Here is a 25,151-nt window from a genome sequence, read left to right on the forward strand (position 1 = left end):
AAGGAGCAGTAGCTGCCCAAGTCCCTTGGGGTTGGCCCCATTCCTTCCTGGCTGTGCCTGAGGTTTGGTTATGCACTGAGCTCAGGCATGCCTGGGAAAAGCATAAGCTGCCTCAGATTTATCTGCTGTTCCCAGAGGAGCTTAGACGTATGGCTGACTGGTGCCTGGGAGCCTGTGTGTGGGGAAGGGGGTACAGGACAGGCTGCACCTCCCTTGAGCCTGCCTAACCTCTGAGTGCTCATTTGGGGGTGAGGGGGAAGGGGGATACACGTGAGACCATTCATCCATGCACGTTTGGCTACACTATTTTGATCTCTGGCCAAGGCCTGGCAGAAATGCCAAGCTAACACTATAAATCCTGCTCTGGAAATGCACAGAAGTGCAACATGGTGAGTTGCCACAACTTCTCAGACTCCCTCTCTGCCTGACCCCAGAGGCTGCTGGGTGGCAGTGAAACCCATGGGGAACAGGGAAGGGTGTAGTGCCAGCCCTGGTCAGGCTGGAGGATGGGAAGGCTGCCTGTCATTGCCTGCAGGCACAGCCCACAGCACACAGACACTGAGAAAGCAGCGCAAGCTCTGGGAACACCCACACACCCACTTTAATCCTGGCCCTGAGGTGGCTGGAGGCAGCTCAGAGCAGAGGGATGCGGGATGGCTCCCAGAGGCGTCGGGCCAAGTCACAGGCCTGCTGGACCACAAGCTCGGAGGGGATGATGCCCAGGTGCATGGTCAGCAGCTCGTAGCACTTCACTACCTCTGCCTGGTGGTTCTTGCTATAGTAACGCAGCAACTTCCTGGGGAGGAGGAGACAGGGGGCTTGGCAGGTCCAGTGCACAAAGGCACCGCCTTTCTAGCCACCTTCCCTTTAGAAAGTCCTTTGCAAGGACACAGCAGAACCATGGCATCAGGCTGGGGAGATGGGCTGGTGCAATCCCAGTGACACCACAGCACTGGCATCACCCCCGCAGCAATACCCTGGTGAGGACAGCATCAGTCACAGGGCCCCCCATGCCAGCACAGCTTTGAGCCCTGGTGCCAAACCACAGTGCTGGTGATGGCTCACCTGTAGTAGTCCCCCGCCAGCATCCCAATGGGAGCAGAATCATCAGACAGAACTGGTACCTCTATCACTTCTAGCTTGTACCCCTAGGGAGAAATTACAGCAGAGGGCAGGAGCAGGGATGGGATTGCTGAGGAGCCAGAGCTAGCTGCACCTACAGCCCCACTCCCTGCTCCAGAAGGTGCTGGGGAAGAGAGGCTCAGCCCTTTCCAGGCCTCACGTACCAGCTCGTTCTCAAACCAGAGAAAGTAGGAGCAGCAGTAGTCACCATCCTGCAGCATAAGCGTTGTGTAGCCCTTCTGCAGGTATCGACGGGCCAATGTGATCAGGGACCAGACCTGAGGTACACAGGACACCTGAAGCCTGAGCAGAAAATCCCCCAATTTCCATCCCCTCTTGTAGTTCCTATGCCATTCCTAGGCCCATGAGCAGTACCTTTCTCTTGATGAAGGTGGCCAGGGGACCTTTGCCCAGCTCTGTGCTCGACTTCTCTGTCACACTGAGCGATGGTGCCATCATCTGCCCAGCTGTGCGGTCCACATAGATGAAGTGCACCAGTCCAGGAAAGTCCTCTAGGTATGTGGGGTGGGTTAAGGCTGTCCATCAACTATGGTGCCCTTCTGGGATAGCCCCTGAGCCTTGGGGAAACCACCTTTACCCACCATACTCCCCCCCTTAACCCCAGTTGTAGAGGACAGGTTCCCACTCTGCTACCCCCTTGGGGATGTCCCCTTGCTGGGCTACGTTCCCAGACGCAGAGATGGGTATGACACCATGGTGATATTGCGCCTGCTCTTCACCAGCAGGAAGTCCCGCCAGTCCAGCAGCTTCTCCCTGTCCAAAAGAACCACAGTGAGAAGCCAGAATCCCCAGATCCCAGTACCACTGGGTGTGGGGCCACACCCTGGGAATGCTAGCCACCCCCATGCACTCACCTCATCAGCTTCTGAGCACGGTCCCTCAGCCCCTGGGACAAGCTGTGGCCAGAAGAGGTCAAGAAGAGCTGGCGGTACACAGAGCAGAGCTGCCGCTTCACGTTGGCCACTGCCTGCAGCAGCCTGAGCCGGGAGACACAGAGTACTGAGTTTGGACACTGGGTTCCCAGCACTGCCAGAACAGCTGTACTGGCCCCAGCCTGGGAAAGCCTGCCCTGGAGACTTCCTGGCCACACCCTACTCACTCCAAGTTGCTCCCAGGCTCACTCCGGGAAAATATCTTGTTCTTGAAGTCCAACCAGGTGTTCTGCAACTAGAAAGAGAAAGGACTGTGTCAGGCTGCAGGGACAGGAGGACAGGGTCCTCACGTCCCCCCATCCCACCTGGATGTCCTGTCCACTCAGCTTCTTCACAAACTTGTCCATGCGCTGCCGCAGCTCGGCCAGAAACGGGTAGGAGCGTGCGACTCCCACCTCTGGCCCCTCTTCCAGCTTCTTCTCCAGCACCAAGAACCCATCCAGCAACTGGTATAAGGTGACAGCCACTTGGGTCATGGGGCCCTGCAAGGAAAGGGAGATGTGGGTCAGGCAGGACTCAGTCCAGCATCACTTCTCTCACCTCACAGGCAGCTCACCTTTGTCAGTAGCACGAGGGAGATGCCCGGCCAGAGCGGGAGGCAGTGCATAGTGTGTGGCAGCAAGGGGCAGTAACCTTCCCGCAGGCTGGCATCCAGGAAGATCCTTCTGGGGTTTGAAGCTTCAGGGACCAGGGGCCCCAAGGTCTGGAGCAAGTCCTCTGCCATCTGGAGAGAAAGGGGAGCTGCTCAGCCCACTGTGGGGATAAGACAGCCTACACCAATCCAGGATGCTCTGTAGGGTCGTGGCAATGCCCCGAAAGCTGCAACCGGGCATAACAGAACTGAATGAGATGGAAGGACCACACAACACAAGATCAGCAGCAAGAGAAGTGCCCAAAAGAGCAGCAAACAGAATAAAAGCCTGTTGCAAAGACAAAGGTTAAAATGCCTTAAAGTGAGGCCAGTGCTTACTTGCAGTGTGTGAGGCGCTATGGCATCCATCAGGGAAGCAGCTCAGAAAGCTCAGAGGCAGCAGAGGGAGACACTGGACTGCTCTGAGGCAGCCTTGATCCCTCTCCACTGACAGCTCTGGTCAGGGAGACTGTAAGCAATGCCTCGGAGATGGCAGTCTGAGCTGTCACAATTATGCACAACATGAAGGACACAGGAGCACAGCAAGAGACGAGTGCTGAGGACTGGAGACCAGAAAGACTACAGGGACAGGATGACAAGGACTGGAGCTGGGAGGCATTGCAGGACTCAGTGCTCACCTGGACGTCTGCCGTGTCTGCCTCCCCAATGCTCAGCATCTCAGTGCCCTCTGACCAGCTCTCGCTGCCTGTGGGGAATACAGCAGGTTGCCCTTCCCACCAGCCCCACTCACAGCCTCAGAGCCTCTGCGGGGCTGAAGGGATGGGGCAGGGCTGCTGACTAGCTGGGCACTCACCTGTGCTCTCCCTGCCTGGTGAGGGCTCAGGTGTGTAGTAGACTTCGGGCACAGAGAGATCATCTGTGTCCTGCCAGCAAGAATGGATGTGTAAGTGATGGGAGTGATGCAGGAAGTGCTTCCAGTATTTCATCCTGCAGTTCCTGATCCCATGGCCTCACCCGGTCATCTGAGTGCTTCTCTGCAGCTCCATAGGAGCCAGGGCCACTTACAGGGATGCTCTCACTTCTCTTGGGTCCCTCAGGGAGAACATTCCCTGCCATGGGCTTCCAAAAAGAGGGAAAAAAAGCTAAGTCCTGGCTGCCAAGGCATCACCCTGCAGGAACACCCTGACCTGCTGTGCCCCTAATCCTGCTCTGAAGTACCTGGGAACTGAGCTCCTCCTCAGTGCTCTGGCTGGGGTATAGGTCCTGCACCAGGAGGATGAGGACAAGCAGGTCAGCTGGGCGGATGGAGCTGGCATTGCGGCTGCAGGACAGAGATTAGAAAGGTCAGCCAAGAGGACAAGTGGTTACTCCGGGGAGGGTGGTGGGGCTGGGTGCACCTGGAGTAGAAGGCCAGCAGCTTGGTGTGCACCAGAAGGAAAGCATGGCCCACTTCATCTCCGCCACGCTCAGGACTGGTGTTAATGTAGTGCACCACTTGCCGTTCCAAGAACTCGATGCACTGCTCGCACAGTTGAGGGTGGATCAGCCGCTCCACAGCCTGGGGGTGCAGGGTGGGGACAAGGCTGCTGAGCCTCACCCAGACCCAGCCTCACAGCCCCCAGGGCAAGTCTGAGCTTCCTCTGCTCCAGAGAATTGCACCAGAGTGCCCAGCCCAGAGCCTTTCCCCACAACCCTGGACTCCACACAGCCTCACAGCCCTGGAACACCCCAGAAGGGATGGACAACCCAGGGCATTGGTACCTCCACTGCAAAACTCTGGTCGTCCTCCTGCAGGCGGCTGTGGGTTTCAAGCAGGCCCCGCAGCAGACCCCACACGCGCTCGCGCTGTTCGGAATCAGCTGGCCGCAACCTGCAACGGTCACAGAGCGTGAACTGAGGCGGGGCCATCACCTCCCTGCGTGGGATGGACACCCCAAAACCCAGCTGTAGCCCAGCAGGCAGGGGGTCCTGCTGGTCGGAGGGATCCCAGTTTGGAGACACCCACTCTGACCCCCTGGTGCTGCACGAAGGCACCGCGTGGCAGCCACCCCAGAGCCCAGGCGTGCCAGCCCGTGCGGGCAGCCGTGCCCACTCACTCCTTGCGGATGAGGTGTGAGTCGAGTGTGACGAGGCCACAGTGAGCCTCCACCAAACGCCGCAGCACGAAGAGCGTCCGGCGCAGATCGTCCTCACTCTGCGTTCCATCGCCGTTCACTGCGATGTACAGGCAGTCCCCGAACTGCAAACGGCAGCGGGGTCAGGCGAGGGCCGGCCGGGACTCCCCGGTGCCCGGTGCCGGTCCTACCGTGTGCAGGACGTGGAGGTGCCGCCCGCCCTCGGTGGCGAAGCAGGTGTAGGTGTCGCCGAGCTTCTCCAGCAGCGCCGCGCAAGAGATGATGAGGGGGGCGAAGAGGGTGTTGAGGCTGTCCTCCAGCGCTGGGCCCTGCGCCACACGCTCCCGGTCAGCGCCCACACGCGACCGCGCGCCCCGTGCCCCCTTACCCATACCCACGCCACCCCGTCCCGCCCCACCTGCCCGGCGTGGGGCGGCCGCAGCCGGCGGAGGAAGGCGGCATCGGCCCAGTAGAAGAGCAGCTCGGCCGCGGTGCTGGCTATGAGAACGCACCGCATGACCGGCAGCACTGAGGGGCACCGGGACCGGCGGCTCCAGGACCGCGCGTCCCCAGCCGCCCCGCGCCGCTTCCTGCTCCGCCGCGCGTGACCGCCGCGCCCACGCGCGCAGCGCCCCCCGCGGCCCGGCGCGGCACTGCACGGTGGCACGGCGGTACCGCTCCCGCGCCGAGCCCGCCCCACGGGCGGTCCCAGTGACGGGTCCCGGCCCCGGCCCCGGCCCCGGCCCCGGCCCCGGCCCCGGCCCCGGTCCCGGTCCCGGCCCGCAGCGGATAGAAGACGCCGGCGCGGTTGACAGCCCAACTTTATTACATCTCCGGTAGTGCCTGGGCGCGTCGCGGCTGCTCCTGCCCGCGACCCCGCCCTTCTCCTGGGCAGGACACACTCTCAGACCCCTTTCCGCCCCAGGACGCATAATTTAATTATCAGCATTTCCCGCAGCGGACCCCGAGCCCACCCGGGACGGCCCCCGGCGTCCTCTTCCCCGCCCCGCCCCGGCCGGTGCATCCACCGGCGGGCCAGGCCGGCTGACGGCATCCCCCGGCGGCAGCAGAGGGAGCTGCTTCCATTCGCTTGCTGCACCGGAGCACTGTCCGCCTTCGGGGAAGGGGGTCCGGCTGCTGGAAGGGTCACCACGTTTGCAGCGGGACCAGAGGGCCGGGGAGAGTGTCCGCTCAGGACTATACTGGGGCTCGGCACCCCGGCCTTCCCCGGAGCCACTGGGCACCAGGCCCTGGGTGCTTCTTGCAGCTCATGGCATGGATGGCGGCAGGCCCGGCAAATTGGCCGTTGTACTGCCTCGGCGAAGTGGTGGTCAGGGCATGTGGAGCTCTGCCATCACAGGGCGGGAGTGGGTGCCAAAGCGGAGGACATCCAGGATGTGAAGACGAGGGCATGGTGTGGTGCCGCCCAACACGGCCCCACGGCGAGGCTGCGTGGGCTGCCAAGGCGACAGCGTGACCTGGGCAGTGCGCGGGGGCAGGAGCGGGGCTGGTGAGTTCATTCTCGGTCACGAGCTATCGGTACCGACAGGCCAGCGCATTCACATTCTTCACCACGTAGAAACTCATGGTCAGCGGGGGAATGACTAGGGTGCGGCCTGCCCGCAGAGGGCGAGGCTTCAACTCAGGGAGCGTCCCGTCATCCACCATGGCCAGCGGCTGCCCGTTGAGCTGGACCAACCTGCGGGACCAAGAGAGGGTCAGGGCAGTGACACTGAGGACGGGGCAGTGGTGACGGCCTCAGCCACCAGCATCACACTTACTTGGAGTGGAGCCCGTCCTTGCCATAGGGCTGCAGCAGGTACTGATGTACAATCTTATCCCTCAGTGTCCCTGCCAGCTTTATTTTCTTCCGGGACCGATGCAGGTTGATGATGTAAAGGGTGATGGACCCCCGAACATAGTTATGGCTGCAAAAAAGGGGAGAGTGGGAGGTGAGGTCTGTGCTGCCACACGCCCTGGGAGCATCACCTCCAAGAAGGGGCTTGGAGGTCTCTGCAAGAACTGGCCTTGTGCAGCCATCCAGATGTCACTATCCCAGCTGCACCTCCACAGGCAGATGCCACCTTCCCACCACAAAGCCTGTTTCTGTCATGACACCTTTCAACCTCAGCTCCTCATCCAGAGCTGGCACAGCTTGAGAGGGTGCTACAATGGTGTCCAGAGCAGGGGTGGTGGTCCCAGGACAGCCCCCTCCCCCAGCCTTGCAAGGAGGAGGCTGAGAACGGAGAGGAGCTCTGTGTGTGAGTGGCGTCTGCCCCCGCCACCCCAGGCATCTAACTGACAGGTCCAGACACTGATCCTCTGTCCCTTCCTAATCAGGCAGCCCCAACAAAGGCTATAAAGCACTTTGCACCTGTCAGTTACTGGACAAGGTTTCCTACCGAGCTGGAGGCATGTTGAAAGCATCTGGACTGTGTAAAGAAACAGTCTCTCCTCCTCCACAATAGCAACTTGTGTCCGCGGAGGAGGTGGCCGCCCCCGCCCCGGCTCGCTGTGGTGCTTTCAAGGACCTTATCAGCGAAACAATAACCAGGCCAGGCTCCCCGGCAGCGCGGCGCGGCGGGTAACCCAACCGACCGGGGGGCCCCTCGTGTGAAATCCACTCCCTTGATCTCTGCTGCCCGGGCTGCCCGGCAGCCACTCCACCGGTCCCGGCCGGCCCCGTTCCCAGACACGGACTTGCCGTGACTTTCATCGAGGGCATCACCATTCCTGCATGCTCCCTTCACTTTGACAGTGGCCAGAGCACCACCCGGGTGAATACCCTGAGAAGCCAACCTGCCCTGCTAGGCTCCTGTCCCAGCGTGTCCTTGTTGGTCCCCATCTCCTGGAGGTATTGCTTATCCCACCCTGCAGCCCACAGTCTCCCACCTCTGCTTACTTGTGGTAGCTGGTGCAGTGGGCGTAAATCCGGAGCTTGTCACGAATCACCCTGCCGGGCCGAGGTTTCCTCTGAAGACCAGCCACGTGGATCGCCAGCACCTTGGGACCAATGAGGCGCTTGAAGAGCAGGGACAGCCAGTAGTCCTGGGAGGCAGAGGGGACAGTCAGCAGCACAACAATCCCCCGACTCATAGAGTGAGTGGGCAGGAGAGGCTGGCTTCCCTGCTTCCAGCCTGGCAAAATTTTGGCTGTTGGGGTGAAAATGTTGTGTGCCAAATGTCTGCCTTGAGGTAAGCCTTTTTTGTGCAGTCCAAGCCATAATGGCCTTGCTGTTTCCAGGAAAGGAATTAAGAATATATTGTCCATGCTGAGAGTAGTGGATACTTTCTAAAGAAGCTCAGCTTTTGTCTGGGTTGCAGAGCCTGGGGAGCAGCATGGATGCCCTCACACATTCACCCTGGGACCCTGCTATGGACCTGTGCACCAGCTCCAGCTGATGCACACAGGAAGGAGATGTCTCTGGAGCAGGCTTTCCACTACTCTCTACACAGAATTGGAGCACACCAGCTTTTCATCTCTGTTCATGGTACAGTGGCTTTTGGGACTGCTGAGGGTGCTCAGCTTCCCAGAGGTATTTATGCTATTTTAAAGCCTCCCGTGGAGTATGGAGAAGCCAAGCACTCAAGAAATAGGAAATTATCAGATGCTGCACACATGCATAAATGATGCAGCCATAATAACATTGTCACATACTACTTTTTCCCACAGTGGACAGCCTCGCTCAGCACACAGGATGGACCCCAAGCCCTGGGGAGGGAGGTGAGGCTGTGTGGTGATGGAGGTTGCTGCCGGCAGGGCCCCCCACTCATCCGCTGCAGAGGCTGGGAGGTGTGTGATAAATGAAGCAGGGTTGTGGGAAGGGAAAGAGGAGGCTCAGGCACTTGCTTGTTGTCCTGTAGGATGGGGCTCTGGCCCCACTGCTGCTCCAAGCACACCAGATGATGCTGGGGAGATGGAGTCTCTCACACTGCTTCTCTGGGTGCTGCCTGTAGGTGCTGAGGCACTGTCACACACATGAGCACTCTGGATAAACCACCTCTGCGCTGAGTGTCCTAGAGGAACCATATGTCCCAGGGCAATTGGGATGATCCCCCCTCCCTGTTGGAAAGGTTGAATGCCCATCAGCGATGGTCACACTGGCACCAGGAACTGCTCTGCCCATCAGTGTCTGACCTCACTGCACAGTGAGGAGGAAAGGAGCATTGAACAAGCACCCCATGCCTCTGCACACTGCCTGGGGAGATTAAGGAAAGCCCTGTGTGGTCAGGATAGTGCCAGGAAGGGGTCTGCCACCCCAGAGGGGCATGTGGGGGAAAATGGAGTCTCCAGGGCCCCAGGATGCAGGGCAGAACAGGCAGGTGGAAGTGCAAATCCCTTGTACAGGTACAGTTATCCATCTTGTGAGTAACATGCATTTTGGGTGAAGAGGTCAGCCAGTAAAACTGAGCAGTGGGGCAGCAGTGACCAGCACCAGGTAAAAACCCACTGGCCAGATCGGACTGCCATCCCCATCGTCTCTCCAGCCCAGCTCAGCAAAAGCTGATCTATTCCATCAACACTTGGCTGGCCTGGCAAAGGGAGATCCAAGCACACTTCCCACCTTCTAGGTAAGCTTCTGCCACAATGCTTGAGGAAAAGCCACCTTCTGCTCTGCTTTTGCTGCTCCTAGACAAAACCACGGGACATTGCACTCTGCCATTCTGGCACCTACTTCCCCTGGAAACTCTGCACCCTGAAGTAGATGTGAGGGTGAAGGGAGAGGCTTGTGTAGCCTGAGGAGGCTCAGCCACAGGGCTGAAGCTTCCAGGGAGGATGAACTGCAGTTGCTCAACTCTGCATACATGTGCTTCAATAACGTGCATGCCACTGTCTCTGACACTGCTGGCTGGTGGGGCTGCTCTGCAGCCAGGGATGTCCCTGTCTGTCCCAAGCTGCAGGAGCTCTGCCAGCCTTCCCCTCCTGTAGGAAGCTGTGCTAGCCCATGCTGCTCAGGCTCACCGCAGACAGGAGAACAGTGCCCATCACACTGCCTGCTCTCTGGTGAGCCACCCTGATTAGTGGGCATCATTAGATGAGTTACTTCAGTTCACAGTGAGGCCAAAGGCAAGCACAGACTACAGTGTTTAGCCCCATGGTCATGAGTTAAAAATAAATGAGTTTTTGCTCTGACCTACTGGTCAGCTCAGGTTCTCAGGTTATTCTAGCAGCCCCCATGGGGTTTCTCACCTCCTCTCCATATTCCCATGGATGAGATGCTGCCTTCACCCACAAGTTATGGGAGTGATGGAGGCCAGACACTTAGTGTCTGCCCCCAGAGTTTCCATATGAACCTCAAGAGCTGTTCTGCAGGGGTCTCTTGATGGTTTTGTCACCATGAGGACTGGCCCAGCAGCTTCAGCCTCCAGCTGAGCACCCACCACTCTGGGCTGGATGGTCCTCAGGGGTTTGCTGCTTCAACATCAGCCTCCTTCCACTCTTGAGGCTCAGCAGCAGCAAAGTTTGGATTGTGGCAGTACAGAGAGCTTCCCAGCCCTATAACCTGCCCCAGTGGTTGCCAAATCTCACATCTTAGTACACACCCAAGGCTGCCCTGACAAACCCAGCAGAGCTGGGGGTATCGAGCCTTAGGCTCTGGCCATGGTGGCTCATGGGCAGGGCTGTGCCATTCAGCATCTCCTGGGCTGGGCACAAGGACAGATGCTTGTCTCTCTGGAAAGTGTTGGCTAAGTTTTGTGAGCTTCTGGTCAGCTAAGAGTACACAGCTTTTGTGAGAAATGTCATGAGATGGGTAAGGCAGTCAACAATGATGCGGAATGAGCTGTTCTGCTCAGTGTGAGATGATCATGGCTGAGTGTGCAGTATTTTGGCACAGGCAATGCCTGCAGGGAAATGTAGGGACCAGTTTGACCCTTCAGCATCTGCAGGAGGGGAGGGGAGAGCAGTGATTTTACCTTGCATTGCTGGCAGGACTAGCTCCAAAGTCTCAGTTTCAAGAAGGATGTGAAAATACCAAAGAGAGTTCAAAGGAGGGCCAGAAAAATGACCCGGGGCTGGAAAAGGAGTCGTCAGCACTGGCCTTGAGGCACTTGAGCTCTTCAGCTCACTGCAGGGAAGCACTGAAGACAGCTGCAGCTTTTCGCGTCATCACAAGTCCTCTTGTGTTAGGGGCCAAAATCACATTACTTCCAATAAATTACCAGGACCTGGTGACACCAAGCACTTGGATGATGAATTGCATGTGCATCTAACATGATGGAAATAAACCTGCTGGGTGCAGGCTCTTCTTCTATCTGGGCTGGTGCTCCAGGAATGCTCCTTCCACTGGCATGAGTGAACCCAAGTCAAAATCACACCAGGCCTGCTGGGCACCTGCAGCTACTTGCTCCTGTTCAAGTGGTGACCAGCTTGGGAAACAGTTGCTCTTGCAGCTTGGCTGAAAGCAGCATGGCTTTTCTGCCAATCAGGGACGTCGTCCTGGGTCTCTGACAGCAGATGGTACCCACTCTCATGTGGCAAACCCTGTGCAAGCATGTTCCCCAGGCTGGCAGCACTCACATACCCCTTGCAAATACACATGCCTGCCTTGTAGTGTGGAGTTAAGACATCCAATCGGAGGCAGCCCAGGCAACGCCAAGAGATATGGGTGCTCCCGTGCAACTCCAGAAAGGATTTGTCTTTTGGAGGGTTCAGGTTGTGAGGACTGAGCCAGCAACACAGCTGTAGCAATAGACCAGGAATAGCAGACAGGAAGCTGGTTTGCTATTAGTCCCGTGGGAATTGAGGGAACTTTCTTGCTTTAATTACTTTGCAGACCCATTAAGCAGTGCTAGAAGTGAGGAGCGCCTCAAGGCAGAGCCCTGCTGTGCCCCAGGAGGTCTCCTGTCCGGGACCCCTGATGGGCAGGAGAGGCTCTTGTCTCGAGTAAGCTGATGTGCAGAGCTCAGGCCAGCCTCATCTTCCGAGCCCCATGGGGCCAGTGAACACCTACAAGCTTTCCACCAGACAGAGAAAGTCCAGAGGGTCCCACTTGATCTCTTTGCACATTTTACTTCATTGCAGGAGCTTTTAGAGACTTTAGCTTTTGGAAACAAGGCTGATTAGGCAGACCCTCAGGCAGAACTATTAACCAGACCCTCCCATCTCCAGAGCTATCAGAAGGAGTGTAGGAGGCATTCCCACTCTCCTAGAGGCAATAAAGCAGCTCTACAGCCCACCTGAGTTTGTCCAGCTCTGTGCTCACTATGTGTGAGAAGGTGTTTCCATAACCAGAAAACTAGTGTAACAGAGCCATAGCCCTTCAGTCTTCTGGGGGTGTAACTAGCAAAGGCAGCTAAACTTCAAATGAGCATGCTGTGACTCAGTGGTGCACAGCTTCCTCTGGCTGGGGCTGTTGGGACATGGCTCTATCTCCCCAAGTGCCCAGCAGTACCAGCTGGCTGCTGCTCACTCTATTACTCTTCCTCTTGCTTCTTCCATCTTCTGAAACTGCCCAAGCTCTTCCTTTGTGCCTCAGGCACACTCCAGTTTCAACAGCCTGTGACAGATTGCTCCATTCCTGCACCTTCATCTGCGTTTTTCCACAGTCCAAGCAACTGGAGACAAGGTCTGGCTAGTCTGAACATCACAGAACAGAGAGCTTTGTTCTTTTATCACTCTGTTGAGCCTGATGGTTTGGTTTTGGCAAAACCATCTTCCAGAAAAGTAGTAATTGTGGTTGTGAGGCCTTGGAGGGACAGCAAAGCTGCCACTTCCCAGACAGTCTGTTTCAACGGTTAAACATCTACACTGTTAACAATCCTACTCCTTATTTTCAGCTTGAATTTGTCTGGCTTCCAACCAGTGGTTCTTACTCTTTCTTTTTCCACTAGATTAAAGAGATCCTCAGCATCCAAAGCTCTCTCCCTGTGGAGTTCCTCACATCCTGTTGAAGCCATAGCTAGTTGCTGCTTCAGCATGGCTGAACTAATGCTGCTTTTAACACTATCCCTGAGTTTTATGTTTCTTGGACTGGGGGAGTTTGAGGTTTTCTCACCCAAACCCTGTGCAAGGAAGGTCCTGTGACAAGCAGAGCAGGGCAGAATCTCACCCCAAAGGGAACATTTATTGAAGATAAAATCATCAGTTCCAGACACTGATGCTGCCCTCACAAGCTCACGTGCTCCCAATCCTCAGCGGACACGAACTGTTTGCCATTTTGTGTGTGCACCCTCCTTATGTGGAGGTCCTGAAGAACTGAGGACTTGGTGAGCAGTCTCCTACAACATTTGCTGTGGTACTGGAGGAATTTGCTAGTGAGCACCATGGGGAACACTCCAGAGAGGTTTCCTAGATGGGGAACAAGGCTCCTAGCCCCAAACAAGGGTCTTCAGGTGGACTGGGCTACCAGAGCCTGCTGGCACCAGCAGAGGAGCACAGGGGCAGCACACACAGAGATGCCACAGCAAAGTGGCCCTCGGCCTCTTCCCTCTGCTCTGGCTACACAGCCCTGACCCTCCTGGGCAGGACAGACCTTTGTTCTGATTTAGGCACTTCCAGCTATGAAAGGAATGGCTGACGCTGCTACTGTTGAGCCCCAGTCCCTGATGGTGCCCACCACCAGTCCCCTGAAACTGCTGACATCTCTGCCTGGGCATCTGTTGCTTTCACCATGTTGATCCTCTTCCTTCCTGCTCAAATGGCTGAGAATGCCTCATTTCATACCATTCTTTCCTGCATCATCATATGCCTTTACATCTTCCATCAGTCTTCTTTTCCAGCAAGTGGTCTCTGGCTGAATGAGGGACTGCGAGCCCCACACCCCAGTGCCTTCTGGCTCAGGAGGAAGAGGAGGAGGCAGACATGGTGAGGGCGGGCAATAGCTCCACTAGCTGAGGCAGGAGCAGCTTTGTAGAGCCGAACAGCTGCTGCTGTGGTTGTGTTGTGCTTATGGCAGGCTGCCCTTTTCTGGCCCTGTAAACTAAGTATCTACTCATAGCTTGGGAAAACAAACCAGGTTACATTTTACAACAGCTCTGCAGTAAGATCCAAAGCTCAGCATCGAGTGACAGCCAGGAGAGTCCCTCTCATCCAAAATAACCTGGTAATGTATGTGCACCCCTGTGCTTGGAGAGCAGCATACTCAGCCAGCAGCACTGCAAGCTCTGTCTTTGGGCTCATCCCAGAGCCCCCATGGTCTCCCTGAGCTGTGCCAGCAGCAAAACCTGCCAAGCCTCCAATGAGCACCACATTTTTCCAGCCTTCAAGCTGCTGCATCCTTCACTCAGCTGCTCTTCCTTGTATCTGTGTCTTCTGCTCTTTCCATCCTGGACAAAGACTGAACACTGACATTAATGCAAAATTCCTGCTATGGGAGCAGCAGCCACAGGAATCACTGTCAGGTACCAGTGGCACTAGGGGGATGGCGTGCCCAGGCATTGGAAAAGTGGTAAGTGGCTCCTGCCTACTGCCCTTCATAAGCTGACCCCAGCCAGTGGCCTCCACCTTCCTGGGGAGCTGAGCACATGGAGGAACAGCCAAATCTCTTTTTTGTCATCCCCTTTCCCTAGTAGGGTCCAGGCAGTGGAGGCTACAGGAAGGGAGTGAAGCTGCCAAATCACAAGACTTGGAAACCAAACACAACTTTTCTGTGTCCTGTTTTTCCAGAACACAAAGCTTTCCTGGGAAGGGTCTTGCTGTCTCACCTCCTCCACAGCCCCGGGATGACTCTGTCACCAAGATGGGCGGGTCTGTCACTATTGTGGTGCTTCTGGGAGATGTGAGCAATGGCTGTGTCCATCCTTCCAAGAGCAAGCCACTGCTGCCAGTCCCAGATGGAGCTGGTCTCTGCTCCAGCCTCCAGTGCAGGAGGAGCAGCCCAGCTCCAGGTCTGCACATGTTTCGCAGCTCTGATGGGTGGGTGCCAGAGCTGCTAGCCACAGCATGGCTTTGATGTATTTGAGAGTCCAGGCACATGCACTTCAGAGACCTTTTTTCTGGTGCACTAAGAGGGAATGGCCCCTTAAATGGCTGTGGCAGCGAATAAGAGTTTAGGTGCTTTAAGTCTGTCTCCTTGTTCACAGTCTGAACGATCCTCAGAGCTAACTTGGAAATCCTGGAAGAACGAATGCAGCAAGGGTGTAGAAAGCAGACAATGCTTCAGTTGTTGAGACATGGTAGAAAGGACAAGGCAGTGGAGGGGATGCCCTGCTCAAACCTGCTCTAGGCACTTGTGCCAAGACTGGCTGTAAGATTTCTACAGGGCACCATTTCCACTCTGCCCTTCAGTGGGCCATGCTTCAGCTTGACTTCTCATGCCTTTCTCTCATGCACTGCCTGGGATTTGATCCCTGTACCAACAGCTCCTGCCAGTCCTTGCATCTCCCTTCCCTTCCCTGTCTGTAGGCATTGCTGCCACCAAAGCTAGTGCTCCAGAGTGCAGGGAAGATGAAGGTGCCATACACCTACAAATTTATGTCATCATCATCAGATTTATGTCATCAGGGATAGTTTCCATGTGTGTGCGAGCTCCACTGAACCTGCTCCCTCTCCCTACCCTTTGTCACTGCTGTATTTGGGACCATGTCTCTGCCTGCATGACACATGGCATGCTGCATTCCAACCGGACCACCCTCTCCTAGACAGGGACCTGAAGCTGAAGGTCCCAGGGGGAGGAACAGCAGTCACAGTTCTATTCTGGCAGCAGAGCTGGCTGTGTGTGCGCAGCGTGGTGACTTGGTGCTGGATGTGCAGATGGGCCGGGGGAGCAGCAGGACTGAATTCCCCTGGCTCTCCAGGGTGGGGATGGGCACAGGTGGGCAAGGACCAAGCCTCTGCAGCCCTGGCCTGGGTGGGGCCGCTCCGGTGCAATGCAGGGGCATGAGAAGTAGTGTCCAGGGAGATGGCTGGGACCTCCAACTGCTATTAGCAGCGCCTCTTGCCAAGCCAGCTCAGCTAATGAGTGCACTGGGAGCGTGTATGTGCAGCAGGTGGCAGCAGGTTTGGGGGACCCACTCCCGCTCCTGGGACCTCACTGGAGGGGCCCTTGCCTCTTTTCACCTGGAGTCAGGCAGGCCCAAACCATGCCCTGATGGGGAGGTGTTTGGGACATGTCAGGAAGGTGCCATTGGTACTAAATTGCGAGATGCAGCCCAAGTGCACAGCTCACACCACACTCTGCCTATTGAGGGATGTCTGCAGCCTGGTACTGAGCCTGTTCACAGCAAGGTTTTTATGAAAACCCCATGGGGAAGGAGACATCATGAAGGACAGACATAGTATGAGCCCTCTTCCAGGACAGACAGTAATCCTCTTTCTCACTGAGTTCTCCTCAGTGCTTTCGGGCAAAGCCAAGGAGGTGAAAAATAATCTGCAGCATCCAAGCATCTGATCACAGTACCACTGGGCACAGACCTTCACACTGCTGTGATGCTTTCTCAAGGACGTCATCAATTCACAGGCAATATCATATTGTCTTCTACCACCACAGCTGAGCAGGCAGCCCCTTCTGTGGCTTCACCCTATGTTCCCTCTGGGACTTTTTCATGCTGCATATGAAACTTATATGCAGAAAACAAGTTTTAGTGTCTACTTAACCTAGTATCTCAGTGTCCATGCAGGCACTTTAGGGGAAGGTCCAAAAGGAGCCACAGTTATTAGGAAATGGAAGTCTGGTTTTCAGCTTTGTCTTTTCTATGGGATTTATGTTCCTTGAGCTCTGCCTAGAATTTTCTCTGCATAGGTATAACCTTATGACACTGTACCTTATGGAGCAGAAATCACTACCCAGGATGAATTAAAAAGTGGTGAGTACAACATGGAAGAGCATTGAAAAAGTCTTTAAGATTCTGTGACAATCTGAAGAGAAATCTCATGCCTATCTGAGGTGAAATAAATGTATTGCATCCCTCTGGACTGTTTCAGAAAGTTATTAAGGGAAGAGAGATAGAGTATGTATGCTGCATGCCTGAAATGGTCCTGAAGCTACCAAATGCCAGGTCAGCATTTCAAAGGCACTGCCCTGTGAAGAGCAAATATTGGTGCTGATCCTGCCCTCTTTCTTTCCATTCCTCAGTCCCACAAAATGTGCAGGTGGATTTAAGGGCAGGCAGGCAGACTGATGCACCTGTGAAAAGGTTTATTTGAAGGGCTTCTCAAGCATGAGCCCCAACTATTATACAACTGACTGCCCCAATCACTCAGGAAGAAAAAGCACTCCAACTATACATGAAAATAGTATCTCAAAAATAACAAGGCAGTAAAACACTTGAGTTTAGAGAGAATGTGGATGGGCAATTCTGGCAGCCAGGACAGGCACTCAAGCTGCTCTTCCATGGGTGAAGGACCTGGATGGGGGGCACAAAGGGCATGCCCCTTGCAAGATGCGCCAAAAGCCAGAAGACACTGCTTAGTTCATAAATCAGCTCCCTGTGGAAAGCCCAGCAGAGAAGTGAACATCTTCCTAATTTCACTGGGAAGCTGCACAGCGCCCTGGCCACACTGTTGCCATCTGAGACCATTTTTGGGGAGTCAGGCTGCATTGTACTTGCAAGCCACCACAGTACAAAGCCAGGGATAGACCTGCTTAAACCTCTACATTCAAGGTTGCACTTCATCCCTACCTGCAAGCAGCTATTCCCAGGTGCTTTTGCATTTCCCACTGAAACAGCCAGAGACTGCAAGTTTATTTTCAAGCCAAGGCTAACCTTCAGAAAACACAGAGCAAACCCCCTCAGGCTGCCTGTGTTTCCTGCCTGGTGCCTGTGCCCAGAGAGCAGATGGGCTCTCTACCCACCTGATGTGCTGGCAACCCTCAGTATCTCACAGCATAGTCCTCAACAAGAACCACCACTCTGCTATACATAGAGCGATGTGATGGTCTGCTTACTCTTGCCCCTGTACATAACAAATTCCCCCAGTGCTGCAGTCCCAGGGGAGAGGAAGAAAGCAACAGGGTGATTTAGAAGGCAAGACTCCTACTGTGATGTCCACTGAGTGATCCCTGTTATTTGCACTTCCTGATCACCCAACATGACACCTACACCATATTGTGTAAGCTTTATTATGCCATACATGATGTAACAGAGATGGTACTAACATGAGCAAGGCCAGCAGGATCTAAGGTGTCCAGCTGAAGGACAAGGAGAAGGGCTCATGTGACACCAGCACAGTGCTTGTATGAGGTTGGACTACAAATCACTTGGGCTTTTATGGGAAACTCTTCAAGACAAGGATGGAGGGCTGTGTCTGCATTGCTCTGCCATCTCTGGACCATGCAGGAAGCTCTGCCTGGACAGTGCAGCTAGCTAGTGATTAAAGACATCACCGTAAAAGGCTTGGCTTCAGCTCAGCATCCTGGAACGCACCACCTTCTTATCTGACAAGGAGGCATCAGCAATAGCAGGCGAGGAGAAGGTGCTGCAAAGGCTGCTAGGGGGAGCCCATACCTGGCTCCCAGCTCCCTGAGGAGCTGCCAGCTGGAGCTGTGATTGATGCTGCGGAGCTGCAGCTCTTCTCTCAGCAGGCAGCTGCCTCACGCCTAGCCGGCGTGCGGAAACCTCTTTGTCATGGCAGCTAATGAGAAGATTGTATTTCACAGTGCCGCGGCCCCGCGCAGGTACAGCCAGCAGCTTTCATCTCCCTGATAGCTCCCACGGGAAAAGAGCAGCCGCTGTCCTGTGGAGCAGGTCAATGCCCGGTCTCGCTCGGCTTTGTGGTGTTTGCAGCTTTTAAACCCTTCATCAGTTTGCACCTGCCCGTGGCTCTTTTATAACACAGGAGTGGAGACAAAAGGGTTGAGGAAACACCCATCACAGTTTGTGCAGGAACACAGTTGTGGGTTGTGGAATCAGTGCTGAAGCACATGAGAGAGTGAAGAAACAATCATGATGGAGATTGTCATCTAACTTATTGGCAGATTTACCTTTAAAACAACAGCAAAATCCAATTTAAAAACTTTCATTATGTTTAACAGCCTGGGGTTTATTTTTCTAACTCCCTCTCTGGCTTTAATCCCATCCCTAACTGCATGCCTGCTCCAGCTGCTGCCCCACTGTGCCAGGAGAGCTGGCCATGGGCCACCCTCTGACGCACTGTGCCAGGAGAGCCACAGCCACCCTTCTGCACACAGAAGGCATATGCTGGCCTGCACCCATTCAGCCAGGAGCAATCCAGGGGAGCCCTGAAGCCCTGGGGAAGAGGGAGATGTGGTTTGGCCAGGGAAATTGGCTCTTCAGAAGAAATCAATCAAGTGCTTGCTGCAGGCTGAGATTCATCTCAAAGCCCCCAAAGCTCCCACCAGTCCAATCCCCCAGATCTGGTAGGTATGCTTGCTGGAAGGGTGCATGTGGAAGCAGACCTAGGTGCTCCAGGAGGAGTCCAGAGCAGCACAGGCAGGGGATCATGGTCTCCAGAGCCACCCACCAGGCCATGCTGGGAGGGTTAGCACAGACCTTGTGTCATCAACACCTCCTGTGTCCTCCTCCATCACTCAGGGATGCTGTCGCAAGGATGTTGTTTTCATTGGCCAAGCTGACTGAGTCACAGCTTCCCCTGCCAGCCACCCATGGAGATTCCAGTACAGCACTGAAGGCAGGTTCATGCTGTCAGAGTTATGCATCTCTCCAACAGGATCCCCATTCTGCTGGAAGTGTCTGGTGGGTCATGGACCTATAAATCCCTTCCAGTGGAGATGCAGAGCATCCATCACTCTGCCAGGCTCTCTGCTTACAAGGCAGCATGTTTACTAGCCCTGACAGGAAAAGGAAACCTGCTACTTTTGATGGAGTTTTTCATATGATTTCTTTATCAGCACCATGTGTTCTGGGAGTTCCCCTCTGCCCAGGTGTTTGTTAAGTGAGAGATATTTTGTTGCACTGATGAGGAGTGCTGCTCACTGTGAAGCCAGAAATACCTTTCACCCTGGTTTCCAGGGACCTGAAATCAGGTGCTGAGGCTTTAGCCTGGCTTCCTCCAGGCCAGCTCAACACTAGTGATCTGGCTGTGTGCCCCATGCCATATGTGGTTGGTCCTACCATCCCTTCAAATCCACAGCCTGCACTGGCTCTCCCTCAGTAGCACCAGCCTCCTGGGCCCTAAATGAAGTTTCAAGCTACAGAGGTATCACTCTCCCATCTGTCTACATGTTGCACTTGACATGAACTAATGTCTCCTATGAATACTGCAAGAAACAAATCTGGAAAATTCATTTTCCATCAGAGTTCAGAGAGGCCACAAGGAGAGAATCCCCCCAAATGTGCAAGAAGAAGCCAGAACCAGCATGATACCCCCGGGCAGACCTACCGGCAAGGGGTTGAAATTCTGGTCCACCAGATGATTGTGGCCGTGGTCAAGGAAGGAATGCCGCACCACCACATCGATGCCCTGGCTGGCCAGCAAGCCCAGAGTGTTCAGCCACCTGGGGACAGAGTGAACAGAGTCTGGGCACCATGGACAAACCACTGTGGGCAAATGACCTGGTACCAGCGGCACAGCTCCAGCACCTGAGCTGAAGTCTTTTCAGATGGTTTTGTGAGCTGGGTATTAACTGGCTCCCACTATCCCTGCCCCAGCAAGCCTGCAGGCCTCTCCTCCTGCTACAGCCACCTCTGCCTCGGCTTGCAAGTTCAAACACTGCCTGTGAGCCCCTGCATGCACCCCAACTTCTCATCCTTCTGTCCAGAGACCAGGATCCTTCCCCAGCCTGCCAGCACTCTGCACCTGCTGCCTGAGCAGAGGAGCCTGGACCTTTGCACCAACACATCTTCTCACACCCCCTGGGACAGGTCTTCAATCCTCACAGTCCTGATACCCCAGGCATGTCCCTGTGCTTCCCCACAAAGCCTGAAAAATTTTCCTCCATCTTTCATGAACATGGTCAGCTCTGAAGATCTGGACTGAGGTTTTGTAGTAGTATGTCCAGGCCATTGGACTCTGCCAGTAGACAAACCCCAGGAGCAGAAATGGTTGTAGCTTCAAAGGACAGAAAATAATTTCCAGAACTAAGCCCTGATGTTTCCCCTGAGCCCACTCCCTCAGCAGGTGCCCTGGGAGTGAATGCATGCAAGGACGAGTGGCTGCAGCCTGAATCAAAAACCCAGAGCAGGAGCAGGCCTGGGCAATCCTGAGTTTCTGAGTGAGGTAAGCCTCTTGGGATGCCTGCCCTTGGATCCCACAGCTGGTGTGCTTGCATCACACCTCCTGTCCATGTCCATGCCCTGTGGTCATGGTACCAGCATAGAATTCAGTGTGGTTCTCTCCTTACTCTGCTTCTCTGGGTATGCCAGAGGCTGGGTTATTTACAGGAAAGAAGGGATGAAGAGGAGTAATAGGGATACAATGGAGAAAATAAGAATATTCAGGCTGCCAGGGAGTATTGAGGGGGTACAGGCGGGCATGGAGCTTGCCCTCTTTCAGCTGCAGTGATTTTGCAGCACCTGAGCCTGCAGAGCCTGTGGGGGTGACAGTGCTCTGGTGCTGGTAAGCCAGCATCACTCACAGGAACCCAGCTGCATAGGAATCGGAGAGGTTGTTCATGCCTCCAGCTGAGGTCGCACCCACACCTTCCAGCCAGATCTTCTTCCCTGGTGTGTATGTGTTCACTACCTAGGCAGGAGAAAAAAGTAACTAAAATTACTCTGGTGAACCTGTGATTCAAAGCCAAGTCATACATTTCCTGTTCTACACCTTGGGAAGACTTATGGAGACCTTTGGTGATGGTACTGCTAGGCAGTCTGTGCCTGCCTAGCCCTGGCATTTCACTGTGTCTTCATTGTGGCTGGGTTGTAGGAGACAATTCCTCACTCTTTCCTGCCACTGCCAAATGTCCACTACCCATCTGCTGGAGCTGCTCCAAACATGCCCTCCCAAATGTGCTCTTATGCTCCCAATCCCGGACTCTGCTCTTCCCCTGTAGCCTCCTCATGCTCTCCATCCCACAGACTGCCCTCCTATATCACCATAACTCTCAATATCCCCATACAAGGTGCCTGCCAGCTATGGGGAGCCTTCCAAGCCCCAATGGCTCTGCAGTGTGGTAGCACTGAGTCACATACTGGAGCTGCATGGACAAAAGGTGGGCACCCTAGGAGAAAGCAGTGGGATGCCTATGGGCATGGATAGTCAGTCCCATGGCTGAGCAGAGACTGCTTTGCCACCCAAAGGGTCCATGGCACATGTGAGACATGCAGGTCCAAGCGTTCTGGCTCACCCCTTACAAGGCTTCAGCGAGCAGTGCAGACACCTGTGAGATGCCAGAGGGTACAGGAGGGCTCAAATGGCCAGAGCTGCCCTCTCCTGGCATGAGCAACCTTTGGCACCACTCAACACCCTGTTCTCTTTCTTAGAATCCCAATTCTCCAGGTTGGGTGACAAGTTCCTGTGACCAGATGTCTGCAAATCCAGTGGCCCCAGAAATGTTCTGTGCAGCCTGATGGATCCTGCCCCATTAGTGAGGAGTGCTGGAATGTGCTGGATGGACTGGGATCCCTCAAAGATGTTAAATACGCCAGCTCTGGGCTGCCTCCCACTCACAGCCTGTGAGAGTCGACAACCCTGACTGAAGCCCCAGAGGTGTTGGCATCCTGCCTGTAATTATCTAAGCCCGCCACCTTCCCAGTCGGAGAGGAAGCAATAAAACAGGGAAGTGGACAAGTCCAGCTGCTCTAATCAGCCCCGGCAGGATGCACGGACTCAGAGCCAAGCTGGAGGCTAATAGCACCCAGCACTGTGCTTTTGCTTAGCCACACTGGCATTCTCAGCAGAGCCCTTCCCCAGCCTTGCCCTGTGCAGACCAAATTCTGCCCCACAGGTGTGAGGGTTCCCTCAACCCTCACCAAGGGCAGCTCCTTGCTGCTTCTGGTCTGGAGTTGGATGGGGTGCCGCTTCCTTGCCAGCAGGTTCCAGACCTGCAGCAGAGCTGGGACACATGCCACCACTTTTTGGGGGGTATTATATCCCCAGTGGAAGCAGGGTCAGCTGTCATTTCTCACTTGTCCCACAATGATCCCACTGGCCATCCTGCCATGCCTCCCCACAGCAGGAGGATCATCCACATACATGGATGATTCCCAGCTTGTGCCAGAGGACTCAGCAAGCAGCTCCTCTCCTTCAGCTTTGCTGCGCCGACCCTCTCATCCCCTTTCCTGGGGCCTCTTTCAGTTGTTTACTCATTCTATGGTTTCTTCCTGCAGGAATTACAGCAGTGAGACATTGTGGTGAGTGGTATGATTTGAAAACCTAGAAAAGACAGATGGATGGACATCTTCTCCAGTCTCTAAAGCCTTTCCCACTCACTAGGTGTTCCTTATTTCTTCCAGGACTGACAGCTGAGCATGTCAGTCACAGCCCTGGCCACTCTATCAGCAGGATGACCCTCCAAAGACCCTGTCATCTATACCATTGTTAAAGATGCTAGCTGGGTCTCACAGACCAGTGGGGAAAGAAGTGCTCACTAGCCAGGAAGATCCATGGGCTCTAAAACCACATGCCAGCAACAGCTGGGTTTTATCACATGGTCATCAGGATAAAAATACAGTTGTTCATAATGGTCATGATTCTCCACTAATGAGAATCACTCTGGGAATGCAACTGTCACTAATTTGCAAGCAACATTTTCAGGCACTGTTAACAAGCGGGGCAAGATAAGGCAGTAGGAGACCCTCCTGAGCAGGCATGGCACTGCTGTGCTTGGGATGGTTTGGTACTGCCTGGCTGCTCACTCATCTCCTTGTCCTGGGGAGCAAGTTTCAGAGAACACCCTCATTACACGCTGCTCCCTTCAGGAACAAATGGAGGGGAGACTCAAGCCCATCACCTGCCTTAGCAGGGCTTTGCCTGTGCATGCAGCCTACATCCCAGCACACCTGCACAGCCTATGTTATGATGCAGCATCTAGCTGTTTTCCTCACAACTTGCTGCACAACCTACCCTGGTCTTTCCCCCCATCCCTGCATGAGGGCTGGCTGCATTTTGGCTGGGAGCACAGCAAGCCCAGCAGCCACCCTCCATCCCTACCCCACACCAGCTTCCCTGGGAGTGCATTGGTGCTGAGACCCTTTTGACTCACGTACTTTCTGGATTTTCCTGATCTGATCTGAGAGTGTGTCTAACAGGCGTGTTTTCAGGAAGTCTGTTGCTTTGGCCACTCGACCATCGATGTAGTAACTGGAAGGAAAATAAGAAGACAAGGATCAGACAGCTGGGAGTAGCTCTGCACCAAAACCATGTCCTCCTGACCTGCTGCTGTCCCATACTGAGAAGCCTCCTTTGCTTTTTGCACCCTGTCCTGCCCTGGCCCTTCAGCCATGCCTGTGTCTGACAGATGCTTCAGTCTCCAAAACAGGGCATAAGGTGGATGCACTCTAAATGCTGAGCATCCTGCACTGCAGGAACCATGGGAAGTTTTACAATTTCTTAACTTTTGCTCATGAAACTCTGGGAGCAGAATGCCAAAGGCTGGGAACAAAATGCCACCTGCGAAGGCTTTGCAGCTCCCTTGCACCACCTGCACCTTCCTTGCTCACTCTTTCAGCAAAATCCACAGCTGAATTCTCCCACTCAAGAAATGTCATTGCTGTTACCTGCAGAGAAGTCCTGCTCTCACAGAAATACCCTCTGGCCCAGGAATGCCAGGGAGCATTTCCCATACAGGGGGCTAATTCCTGATCTCCATGTGCTTGCTTATATAAATCACAGCTATTGTGCTGCCCATCTCATTGTGAATTATCTAAGTGTGAGAGGAAGGCCCTGAAACACCTCAATACTGTCTTTGGCTCCAGTTCATAAGGTGCAGCAATCTGTCCCGGAGTGCATGTATCCTGTGGCTAGAGGTAATCCCAACCTGCTCTTCCTGAGGAATTCTCTTGAGCTGGCACCTCTGCCTCATTGAAGCAGCAGTAGCAGCCTGTGCACATCTCCCAGAGGCTTCTCCCAGCCTTGCAGGTACCCCAGGATGTCTGCTGCAGCATGCATTGGCATACCCCTGGGACAGTCCCTTAGCTGATAAATAGGTTTTGCAAGAGAAACTTTCTGAACCTTCTCTTCCCAAATCTGCAGTGTGCATCAGCCACTCAACACAGAAAGCCCCAGAGTGTGTCAGAGCCATACTGGAGGGATGAAGGTTCCCAAGAATTATAGCAGCTCTGACTGAGGCTGGTGGGGCTCAGTCATTGCCTCCAATCCCTCACTGGAGCTACAGCCACTCAGAATTCCAGAGTTACACAGACCCTTCTCCTTCTCTGCAGACCTCAGTGCAGCTGTGAGTGCTAGGATGCATGGTGGACTAAAGATCTGGAGCCTGAAGAAAAGTGAATTCACATTTCCAGCGCTGCTTTCTCCATAACATGCATCTCATCTGCACCAATGAGCAGCTGTAGCAGTCATAGTGGCTGCTTCACTTGGGTGCTGGAATGCAGAAGCATCCCAAAAGGATGC

General features: G+C 54.7%; 2 protein-coding genes across 3 annotated transcripts in view; both read right to left on the reverse strand.

Moving 5' to 3' along the window:
- Positions 1 to 577: 577 nt before the first annotated feature.
- On the reverse strand, positions 578 to 5,409 carry HPS1 (HPS1 biogenesis of lysosomal organelles complex 3 subunit 1). The gene is made up of 18 exons (XM_071564486.1): positions 5,200 to 5,409; positions 4,973 to 5,110; positions 4,764 to 4,906; positions 4,429 to 4,537; positions 4,065 to 4,225; positions 3,886 to 3,988; positions 3,682 to 3,786; positions 3,521 to 3,590; positions 3,345 to 3,412; positions 2,632 to 2,799; positions 2,381 to 2,557; positions 2,243 to 2,310; positions 1,998 to 2,120; positions 1,826 to 1,896; positions 1,498 to 1,637; positions 1,287 to 1,400; positions 1,066 to 1,148; positions 578 to 796 (listed from the first exon to the last, which is right to left on the reverse strand). The coding sequence occupies exons 1-18, from the start codon at positions 5,296 to 5,298 to the stop codon at positions 634 to 636; spliced, it is 2,103 nt and encodes a 700-aa protein (XP_071420587.1). The 5' UTR covers positions 5,299 to 5,409; the 3' UTR covers positions 578 to 633.
- Positions 5,410 to 5,603: 194 nt separating this feature from the next.
- HPSE2 (heparanase 2 (inactive)) overlaps positions 5,604 to 25,151 on the reverse strand; it is a 108,487-nt gene continuing 88,939 nt past the window's right edge. For both annotated transcript variants that reach the window (XM_071564492.1, XM_071564491.1), the window contains 6 exons: positions 23,789 to 23,882; positions 21,217 to 21,323; positions 20,022 to 20,136; positions 7,684 to 7,829; positions 6,563 to 6,709; positions 5,604 to 6,480 (listed from right to left, as the gene is read on the reverse strand). In XM_071564492.1, coding sequence (XP_071420593.1) covers positions 6,315 to 6,480; positions 6,563 to 6,709; positions 7,684 to 7,829; positions 20,022 to 20,136; positions 21,217 to 21,323; positions 23,789 to 23,882 — 775 coding nt within the window. In that variant the 3' untranslated portion in view covers positions 5,604 to 6,314. The remainder of the gene's footprint in view (positions 6,481 to 6,562; positions 6,710 to 7,683; positions 7,830 to 20,021; positions 20,137 to 21,216; positions 21,324 to 23,788; positions 23,883 to 25,151) is intronic.

The sequence above is a fragment of the Pithys albifrons genome, chromosome 9 (assembly GCF_047495875.1).
Source record: "Pithys albifrons albifrons isolate INPA30051 chromosome 9, PitAlb_v1, whole genome shotgun sequence".
Lineage (NCBI taxonomy): Eukaryota > Metazoa > Chordata > Aves > Passeriformes > Thamnophilidae > Pithys > Pithys albifrons.